The sequence below is a fragment of the Coregonus clupeaformis genome, chromosome 8 (genome assembly GCF_020615455.1).
Source record: "Coregonus clupeaformis isolate EN_2021a chromosome 8, ASM2061545v1, whole genome shotgun sequence".
Lineage (NCBI taxonomy): Eukaryota > Metazoa > Chordata > Actinopteri > Salmoniformes > Salmonidae > Coregonus > Coregonus clupeaformis.
The window spans coordinates 43464096-43475087 of NC_059199.1; the positions used below are offsets into that span (position 1 = coordinate 43464096).

The following is a 10992-nucleotide window of genomic DNA, read 5'->3' on the forward strand; positions in this document are numbered from 1 at the left end:
TGGTGTAACTTTAACATTTGCCAAAGATTGTGAGCTTGAGTCGGTAAAAAATGGCGGAATAAAGGGAGAAGGTTTGTTAAAGAAGAATGGTAGGAAATGTAAGCAGAGTGAGCTGAAGACAGGAGGAGAAATGGAAGTGAATGAGGGTGAAGTATCTGAGGTGGTAGGTGTGGTGAAGTGCTCGGAGCCAGAGGCTTGCACAGAGGGTCAGGATAAAGATGAGTCTGTGACCGTAGGAGTGAAGTTTTGTAAAAAGTGGACCCTTGCCTTTTGGCTGATCCATTTGTGGTTTCAGGATGGGTGAAAAAAGCGTTGGGTATAGTGGAATCGGTGAGGGTAACCAGAAGTGGTCTAGTGATAATTGTTTGTGTTTCTGTTGGTCAGAGGGAGTAGGCGCTCAGAGTTAAACAAATGGGGGAAAGAATGGTGAATTGTTTCGCTCTCAAGAAAAGGGCGCCATTGAAAGGAGTGATTACTGGGGTAGCAGTAAATGTAAAAGTTGACCAACTGAAGGGGAAGATTCCCAGTGTTTGTGATGCTCATCGTTTGGTGCGACGAAAACAGGGTGGCGAGAGTGGGGAAACAGAAGAGTCATTGTCTGTTCTTTTGAGTTTTGAAGTTGAGTCTGCCTGACAAAGTGAAGTTAGGATATATAAGTTATCCTGTACGAGCTTATGTGCCGAATACATTACGATGTTACAGGTGTCAAACTTATGGGCATGTGGCAGCAGTGTGTAGGAGGGAGGTTCCAAGCTGTGAGAAGTGTGCAGAAGGGCATGAGACAAAGGAATGTGTAGCATTGGGGAAAGTAGTTGTATGTGTTAATTGTAGGGGTGCCCATGGGGCTGGGGATCAGAAATGTCCCGTGCGAGAGAGGCAGGTTGAGGTTTCCAGGGTAAGAGTAGTGAAGAAGTTGTCATATGCTGAGGCAGTGAAGAAAGTAGAGGAAGATGGGTCAAGGGGGAGGAGTGGTGAGAGTAGTAGATATGTACCAGTACAGAGGGATAGGCCAACAAGTAATACGTGTTTTAGTAAGATTGGATTTATAGCAATGGTTATTAATTGAACTGCAGGGATGGAACGTAAGTCAAAGAAAATTGAGGTTGTGGTGGCAGCTGCAGAGAGGTATTTGGGTGTGCGAGACTGTCGGAGTGTTAATTGGTGATGTCCCATCATTTCAGGTTGAGGGCATGAGGTAGGCATTAATATATTTAAATAGTGGAGTAGGGTGGTGTTAATTATTAATAATATTTTTGAATTTGTGAGTGTAGTGTTAGATGGTAGGGTATTTCTTTTATTTTATTTTTCAAGCAAAATATAAGGGAGTTGTACTCCAGTGTAGTAGATGGCGGTAATGCAACAAATTGGATGCCAACCGCCGTTAAATCTCATCGAAGAAGAATAAGTAACATTGGCCGTATCGGCTTCCGTACGATGTCGTGGCGTTTCTTATCTTGCTGAATTATTGTTAGCTTCCCAGCTACCAACAAAAATAGCTACTGCTGCTCGGATAAAAATCATTAGCTATCACCTTAAAGTTAGGATATTTTTTATAGAATAAATCAAAATGAGACGCGCAGGTTTGGGTAAGATTCTGTTTTATTCCATCGTTTTAAATGGAGAACGCTCATTCAGACTAGTTAGCAGGCTGGCTAGCTCACGTATGTATAAAGAACGGGCTAGCTAGCTACCACACTTACTGACCAACTTGTTTTGTTAATTGTCATCAGGATAGTTTTATAGCTAACTAGTGAACTGTCATTTACCTACCTACCTAGCTACAGTTCTTGCGTAAGCGTGTGAACGTACTTACTTAGTTAACACAGTTACCGACACTGATGCTACCTGACTGGCCTTCATAGGTAGCTAGCTGTTTCTCGTTTATTTATTTAGCTAAAGTTAGATAGCTAATCGTTTTCTACCCAGTCAGCACAATGGTTTTGTACATCATGTCAAACAGGCGAAGGAGTACCTGGAAATTATGTGGCCAGCGGGTACAGCGCGTATGAAGAGGAAAATGAGCACTTACAAGAGGGTCTGAGAGCCAAAGTCAGCGCCTTGAAACATGTAAGTATGTCAATGTGTGTAGGGCTCCATGAAATTATATAATATGGGGTTCAGAGGTCTGGCTATTATCTCATATTGTTATCAAGTCCTCTGATTAACCTATTTCATGTTTGTCCTACAGCTGTCAATAGATATTGGAACCGAAGTGAAGTACCAGAACAAAATGTTGGATGATATGGTAAGGAAGTGACAGTCATGATTGTCTGTCTACTCTACATAAGTACACAACAGCTCAAGAAACATTCACACACATCTCACTTTATCTATACCCTCTTCTACCAGATTACACACATGTAAAATAAGATGAGTTGGCAGCTATAACATTTCACGATATCGCACAACAGATTGGCTATTTCACAGAGCAGTTCATATCAGGACGGCAAAACATGTCACTGGATTTATTGGTTTGTTATTTTCCTCCTAACAGGACTCAGACTTTGACTCAACGGGCGGTTTGCTGGGGGCCACCATAGGGAGAGTGAAGCGGCTTTCCAGGGGAAGCCAGACTAAGCTCCTGTGCTACATGCTGCTCTTCTGCCTCTTCGTCTTCACCCTCCTCTACTGGTTTATCAAACTGAGGTGATACGTTACAGGAGGCCCCGGCTTTTCCCTCCATGCCTCTCGTGTCTCCTTTCCCTGTCGGTGCCATAAGTCCGCCTCTGGATCAGAAGACCATGACCATAATGACAAGGAGACTGTTAGAATGTGCTTAGTGGTTGAGAAGACGACTCCCCCCAAATCATCAATGACAATGTACAATAGGGGGTAATAATGTATGGCTGTCATTCATTTTAGACAGCCCTGATGGAATGAGTAGACACCGCCATAAGTTTACGATTGCAACGATTGTCCATTTAACGATGATGCATATTATAGGTACATTTGTAACGGAGTGATCTATTTCATAAAATATCTGGTAAGGCTAAGCAGTAACATACAGTGGGTATAGAAAGTCACCACCCCATTTCAAAATGTTCACCTTTTGTTGCCTTACAGCCTGAAATGAAAACACATAAAATCAGACTTTTCCCAGGTTTTATATACACACAGTAACCCACAATATCCAAGTGAATAAAAAATAAAAAAAAGAACTGAAAATTAATACAAATTAAAACAGTAAAATACCCTATTTGGATAAGTGAACACCCCCTGAGTTAATACTTGGTGGAACCACCTTTTGCTTGAATTACAGCCATGAGTCTCTTTGAATACGTCTCTACTAACTTTGCACACCTAGACTGTGCAATATTTGCCCATTGTTCCTTGCAGAATTGTTCAAGCTCAGTCAAATTGCATGGTGACCGCTCATGGACTGCACTCTTCAAGTCATTCCACAGATTCTCGATGGGATTTAGGTCAGGGCTCTGACTAGGCCACTCAAGGACATTCACCTTCTTGTCCTTCAGCCACTGTACGGTTGCTTTGGCAGTGTGCTTTGGGTCATTGTCATGTTGAAACGTGAACCATCTTCCCATTTTCAACTTCCTGACAGAGGGCTGCAGGTTCTCCTCAAGCATCTGTCGGTATTTTGCACTGTCCATTTTCCTTTCTATCCTGACAAGTGCTCCAGTCCCTGCTGAAAAGAAACACCCCCAGAACAGGATGCTGCCACCGCTGTGCTTTACAGTAGGCATGGTGTTCTTTGGGTGGAAAGATGTATTGGGTTTTCGACAGACATATCGTTTTGCGTTCAGGCCAAAAAGTTCCATTTAGGTTTCATCTGACCACAGCACCTTTTGCCACTTGGCCTCGGAATCTACAATGTGCTTTTTGGCAAAGCTCAAACGAGACTTGATGTGGCTTTTTTTGAGGAGTGGTTTTTTTCTTGCCACCCTCCCGTAGAGGCCAGATTTGTGGAGCGCTTGTGATATTGTGGTCACATGCACACATTGACCAGTCTTTGCCATAAAGGCCTGAAGCGGCTTCAAAGTCGCCATTGGCTTCTTGGTAGCCTCTCTGATCAGTCTCCTCCTTGCACGGTCATCCAGTTTGGAGGGACGGCCTGATCTATGCAGGGTCTGGGTGGTGCCATACGCCTTCCACTTCTTAATAATGGTCTTAACTGTGCTCCGAGGGATAGACAAAGCCTTTGAAATCTTTTTATATCCATCCCCTGACTTGTGCCTTTCCACAACTTTATCTCGTAGATCTTTTGAAAGTACCATTCCGCCCATAGTGGATTATTTGCTTTGAATTGCACTACTAAGCAGTGGAGTCCTCTATGAACAACTGCTTTTATTCTGAACTAATCAAAGTCGCTACAATTGATCACAGATGGAAGCCAATTAGCTTGATTTGTGATCTGGAAGGTGGTTGGTTATACCTCAGCAAGTTTGCAATTGCAATTCTAAGGGGGGGTTCAATTATCCAAACAGGGTATTTTTACTGTTTTACTTTTCATTAATTTTCTTATATTTTTTCACTTGGATATTGTGGGTTACTGTGTGTAAGTAAATAAAGCCAGGAAAAAGTCTGATTTTATGTATTTTCATTTCAGGCTGTAAGGCAACAAAAGGTGAACATTTTGAAAGGGTGTGGTGACTTTCTATACCCACTGGATGTGCAAATGTGACTAAGCTCTCTAGGCTGAGTCACTGAGGAGCTCTCCAGTGCATGACTCATAATGTTATTAGTATGCAAGTGTGATAGTTAGATATCATGCTCTTGAAGAGATGGCTTGATCCAATGGGAGACTGACATTTCATCAATACAGTATCCAACTATAGAGTTCCACTATAAACAAACATGTAAATGTTTTTGTTTTGAGGAATAAATTAGAAGGGTACACTCACTTCAAACCGTTTCCTATCCTGTCTACAGCGACCGTTCATCTCCACCATGGCACACTGTTCTCCCGTGAACATCTTTAATGTAAATGTATTTTATATGTAAATAAACAAGATGTATGTTTTGAATTTGACCCCTCCCCAGAGTAAGATTAATTTCCCCACATTCATTTTGTAGAAGTCAACATATTCAGGCTCAGTTGAGGTACACAGTCTTTAGTTTCTTTTATACAAATAACGGTTCATACTATTCATTGCATTCCTGAGACTATCTACAAAAATTTGACACAATTTGTACTGACAAAAGTTTATCTTAACATTGATTACAAATCCCATCCACTTCACATTGAAAAGAACACACAATAATTATAAATTCACACCTACTGTAGGACGGCTGTTTTCAATTGTTGTACGGCAATGAATGGAACCAAAGTTATACTGAAGAATCTTATGGATGGAAATCTTATGCATGTTTCCCCAGGATGGAAACATGGAGGCTCTACTTGAAAAAAATAAGAGTAGTACATGCATTATCATACGGTAAATACAAAACAGTCCAATAGCCATGATGAGTGGTTAAATGGATTTACTTCGAGTTTATGAATTGCCCTTCAGGCGCACAATTGGCCCAGCATCGTCCAGGGTAGGGGAGGGGAATAGCCGGCAGGGATGTAGCTCAGTTGGTAGAGCATGGCGTTTGCAACGCCAGGGTTGTGGGTTCGATTCCCACGGGGGGCCAGTATGAAAAATAAAATAATGTATGCACTCACTAACTGTAAGTCACTCTGGATAAGAGCATCTGCTAAATGACTAAAATGTAAATGTAAAAATGTGATGCGTTCTTTGATTTCCAAGGCTGCATTAAATTCCAGAAAATTGTTCCGTTCCTTCTGACCTCGTTCACTCCCCTTCACGGACTTGACAGGACTGGATAGGTGGAAGCAATACGGCAGAAACTAAGTAGAGGTATCGCTTCCACCTATCCAGTCATTATAGATAAGGAAAGGGAACAATGAGGGGATTTGATGAATCTGTCCAAGGTAGGTGTGTTTTGCACCGGGTGAAAGTTGATTGCATTCGTTTTGGAACCGGGCTGCCTCCCGGTCAAAAGTTACGTAATTAGCACGTGGAGTAATGAGTAGGATTCTATGTTTATCACATGCAAAAGTGATTGCTTTTGATAAAAACACTATCTGCCTTCCCAATGACAACTAGTTTGAAAATTCTAACATATATTTAATGGAAAAGAGATGTATGTTTCTGGACAGTGTACCATGCTGCCTTGTTGACAACATGACAGAGCGGGTCAGATTACTTTTCAATTTGAGAAGAGCGCTCCTCCCTCACCACTTTTGCCCGTTTACATCACAGGCCATAGACTGGTACCCCACGGCTCAGCATAATCGAATCCGCCTAACGTTCTGGACTGACGTACAGCACAAGGGCAAGAGACACTGGAACTGTGACATCACTTCTTGGGTAGGGCCTTGGGTAGGGTGTCCATGTACTTTCAGATGATTGACAGCATTACGTCATCAGCGCCTCCTCCAACGGACAGTAACCTGGCGTCTCCGAGAATAAAAAAGAAAACAAAAGCGCTAATCAACAAATTAACACTGGGATCATTCAATGACAGTTAATACCTCGGCCACATTCTTAAAAAACATGGAAACCACATATTATTTTCGTCCATGAAGTACGACAATGGAGACTCTTTTCTGATTAGATGCCTAAATGATTTAAATTTCATTTCCTGAGCAAAATTACCAATCTGACCCAGAATGTTCATGGAATTAACTAGTATCGAAAGTCAACATCACTGTTGTGTAACTGTATTGACTAAAATGGTTGCTCAACTTGTTTACCCCAAACATGAACTTCCTCCGTACACTATCTATCTGCATATTGCATATGAACAGTGTTTGTACATAGAAAGGTTTTGTGGAAGCGATGAAACAGAGATCTTTTCAACTGACTCAGACAGTGACAGTGACCCTTTTCCTTGACCCCCAGATGCCTATCATGGGTATGTCTCAAAAGGCACACTATTACCTAGTGCACTACTTTTTACCAGGGCCTATAGGGCTCTGGTCAAAAGTAGTGCACTATATAGGAATTAGGGTGCGTTCCACAGCTAAGGTGAGGCGACGCAACAACCAATGGTTGCGTGCCACGTAATCGACTGTCATCTACTGACAAATTGCAATAACATAGATGTGGTTAGCTGATACTTAAAATACCTATCTAGGCCTTAGCAATGTCTAAGCTCTGGAACGCGGTCCATATCTCATTGCCTTGATTTGCCACATCAGAGTACAGTAGTAACAACGTTAGTGAGAGGTAAACAGACCTGTACTGCATCATCTGACCAATGAAAGAACAGCATTCGGCAGTGGATCCCAAAAAAACGTTTGGAATTTGCTAACACTTAATTTGCATATCAGCTAATAAACGACTTATAGTTTATACATGTAGGACTTGTTTACACATCCATGAACAAATTATACAGTGGGGAAAAAAAGTATTTAGTCAGCCACCAATTGTGCAAGTTCTCCCACTTAAAAAGATGAGAGAGGCCTGTAATTTTCATCATAGGTACACGTCTACTATGACAGACAAATTGAGGAAAAAAAATCCAGAAAATCACATTGTAGGATTTTTAATGAATGTAATTGCAAATGATGGTGGAAAATAAGTATTTGGTCACCTACAAACAAGCAAGATTTCTGGCTCTCACAGACCTGTAACTTCTTCTTTAAGAGGCTCCTCTGTCCTCCACTCGTTACCTGTATTAATGGCACCTGTTTGAACTTGTTATCACTATAAAAGACACCTGTCCACAACCTCAAACAGTCACACTACAAACTCCACTATGGCCAAGACCAAAGAGCTGTCAAAGGACACCAGAAACAAAATTGTAGACCTGCACCAGGCTGGGAAGACTGAATCTGCAATAGGTAAGCAGCTTGGTTTGAATAAATCAACTGTGGGAGCAATTATTAGGAAATGGAAGACATACAAGACCACTGATAATCTCCCTCGATCTGGGGCGCCACGCAAGATCTCACCCCGTGGGGTCAAAATGATCACAAGAACGGTGAGCAAAAATCCCAGAACCACACGGGGGGACCTAGTGAATGACCTGCAGAGAGCTGGGACCAAAGTAACAAAGCCTACCATCAGTAACACACTACGCCGCCAGGGACTCAAATCCTGCAGTGCAGACGTGTCCCCCTGCTTAAGCCAGTACATGTCCAGGCCCATCTGAAGTTTGCTAGAGTGCATTTGGATGATCCAGAAGAGGATTGGGAGAATGTCATATGGTCAGATGAAACCAAAATTTAACTTTTTGGTAAAAACTCAACTTGTCGTGTTTGGAGGATAAAGAATGCTGAGTTGCATCCATACCTACTGTGATGCATGGGGGTGGAAACATCATGCTTTGGGGCTGTTTTTCTGCAAAGGGACCAGGACGACTGATCCGTGTAAATGAAAGAATGAATGGGGCCATGTATCGTGAGATTTTGAGTGAAAACCTCCTTCCATCAGCAAGGGCATTGAAGATGAAACGTGGCTGGGTCTTTCAGCATGACAAAAATGTGATGTGGCCTAGCCAGTCTCCAGATCTCAACCCCATAGAAAATCTTTGGAGGGAGTTGAAAGTCTGTGTTGCCCAGCGACAGCCCCAAAACATCACTGCTCTAGAGGAGATCTGCATGGAGGAATGGGCCAAAATACCAGCAACAGTGTGTGAAAACCTTGTGAAGACTTACAGAATACGTTTGACCTGTGTCATTGCCAACAAAGGGTATATAACAAAGTATTGAGAAACTTTTGTTATTGACCAAATACTTATTTTCCACCATAATTTGCAAATAAATTCATAAGAAATCCTACAATGTGATTTTCTAGATTTTTTTTTCTCATTTTGTCTGTCATAGTTGACGTGTACCTATGAGGAAAATTACAGGCCTCTATCATCTTTTTAAGTGGGAGAACTTGCACAATTGGTGGCTGACTAAATACTTTTTTTCCCCACTGTATAATATCAATAATATGAAGTTCATGAATGGTTAGCAAACTACACACTTAGTAATGGCTTATTACAGGTTGATAGGCCTATGGGTCCTGGTCAAAAGTAGTGCACTACATAGGGAATGGGGTGCCATTTGGGACGCAGCATTACCTTATCTTGAGCAGACCCACCTGTGGAGCGATGCAGCAGCTCGATCTCTGTCTCCAGCTCAGCCAGTCTGAAGTGAACTGACTGGTGGTAGAGAACAGGCATCTTGAAGATCTTCCTCTGTCTGGTGAACTGAATGGTCTCCTGGATGATGTTGTCCATCATGGTTAGAACTGAAGGGGAAATTAACAGTAATATAGAGGCATTTTTTTGTTTACAAGCAATCGTCACGTTCGTGGGGATTACGGTTGCATCACGGCCTGGTACGGGAATTGCTCCGTCCACGACTGCAAGGCCCTCCAGTGGGTGGTGAAGACGGCCCAGTACATCACTGGGACCATGCTCCCACCCATCTAGGATATTTTCTCGAAACAGTGCCTTAAGAAGGCCCGCAGCATCATCTATGCTGCAATAGTCTATGTGCCGGGGGGCTAGGGTCAGTCTGTTATATCTGGTGTTATTCTCCTGTCTTATCCGGTGTCCTGTGTGAATTTAAGTATGCTCCCTCTAATTCTCTCTCTCTCCCTCCCATCCCAGAGGACCTGAGCCCTAGGACCATGCCTCAGGACTACCTGGCCTGATGACTCCTTGCTGTCCCCAGTCCACCTGGTCGTGCTGCTGCTCCAGTTCCCACTCTTCTGTCCGCGGCTATGGAACCTTGACCTGTTCACCGGACGTGCTACCTTGTCCCAGACCTGCTGTTTTCAACTCTCTCTCTCTACCGCACCTGCTATTTCAACCTCTAAATGCCCAGCTATGAAAAGCCAAGTGACATTTACTCCTGATGTACTGACCAGTTGCAACATCTACAACCACTGTGATTATTATTTGACCCTGCTGGTCATCTATGAACGTTTGAACATCTTGGAGAAAAATCTGCCCTTAATGGCCATGTACTGTTATAATCTCCACCTGGCACAGCCAGAAGGGGACTGGCCACCCCTCAGAGCCTGGTTCCTCTCTAGGTTTCTTTCTAGGTTCCTGCCTTTCCTAGCCACCATGCTTCTACATCTGCATTGCTTGCTGTTTGGGGTTTTAGGCTGGGTTTCTGTATAGCACTTTGTGACATCTGATGATGTAAAAATATTATAAATCAAATTTGATTGATTGATTGATGAAGGACCCCACACACCCCAGCCACGAGCTGTTCTCTCTCTTACTGTGGGGCAGATGTTATCAGAGCATGAGGTCTGATACCAACAGGCTCATGTAACAGTGTTGCTTCCGTCCCTCTCCTCGCCCCTACCTGGGCTCGAACCAGGGACCCTCTGCACAATCGACAACAGTCACCCTCGAAGCACCGTTACCCGTCGCTCCACAAAAGCCGGCGGCCCTTGCAGAGCAAGGGAAACAACTACTTCAAGGTCTCAGAGCAAGTGACGTCACCAATTGAAATGCTACTAGCGCACACCGCTAACTAGCTAGCCATTTCACACCGGTTACACTCAGAGACAGTTTCTATCTACACTGAACAAAAATATAAACTGTCGTAGTAAATATATAATGTTATAGCTTGGTCTGACTAAAATCTTGTGCATGACCCATTTTGTGTTGGGCCTTTGTATTCAATACAATGGACAAAATAGTCCTATCTTGTCAGCCTTGTCAGCAGGTGGCCAAGGACAACACCCACGCCATAGGTCTCTCAGTTCTTCCAACTCACGAGTTCTTGCTCTGAGGACACACACACACACACACACACACACACACATCATCACTGATAACACACACACACACACACACACACACACACACACACACACACACACACACACACACACATCATCACTGTTAAACACACACACACACACACACACACACACACACACACACACATCATCACTGTTAAACACACACACACACACACACACACACAAAAATCCCCTTCTCTTAGGCTGAACATCTGAAGACAGAGAACCCGACTCAGAGCCAATGCAACAGTGACACTAGCCTGGA

The 10992-nt window shown here is 43.1% G+C and overlaps 1 protein-coding gene across 1 annotated transcript; it reads left to right on the plus strand.

Annotated features, from left to right (window-relative positions):
* Window positions 1-1425: 1425 nt before the first annotated feature.
* On the plus strand, window positions 1426-4987 carry LOC121572967 (BET1 homolog). Its single transcript, XM_041885005.2, has 4 exons — window positions 1426-1586; window positions 1961-2067; window positions 2189-2245; window positions 2495-4987. The coding sequence occupies exons 1-4, from the start codon at window positions 1568-1570 to the stop codon at window positions 2648-2650; spliced, it is 339 nt and encodes a 112-aa protein (XP_041740939.1). The 5' UTR covers window positions 1426-1567; the 3' UTR covers window positions 2651-4987.
* The last annotated feature ends 6005 nt before the right edge of the window (window positions 4988-10992 follow it).

What these genes read in the sequence shown, in the direction of transcription:
- LOC121572967 (XM_041885005.2), top strand. An exon ending in AAGTCAGCGCCTTGAAACAT is followed by an intron (nt 2,068 to 2,188) that starts GTAAGTATGTCA and finishes TTTGTCCTACAG; the next exon opens with CTGTCAATAGATATTGGAAC. An exon ending in ACAAAATGTTGGATGATATG is followed by an intron (nt 2,246 to 2,494) that starts GTAAGGAAGTGA and finishes TCCTCCTAACAG; the next exon opens with GACTCAGACTTTGACTCAAC.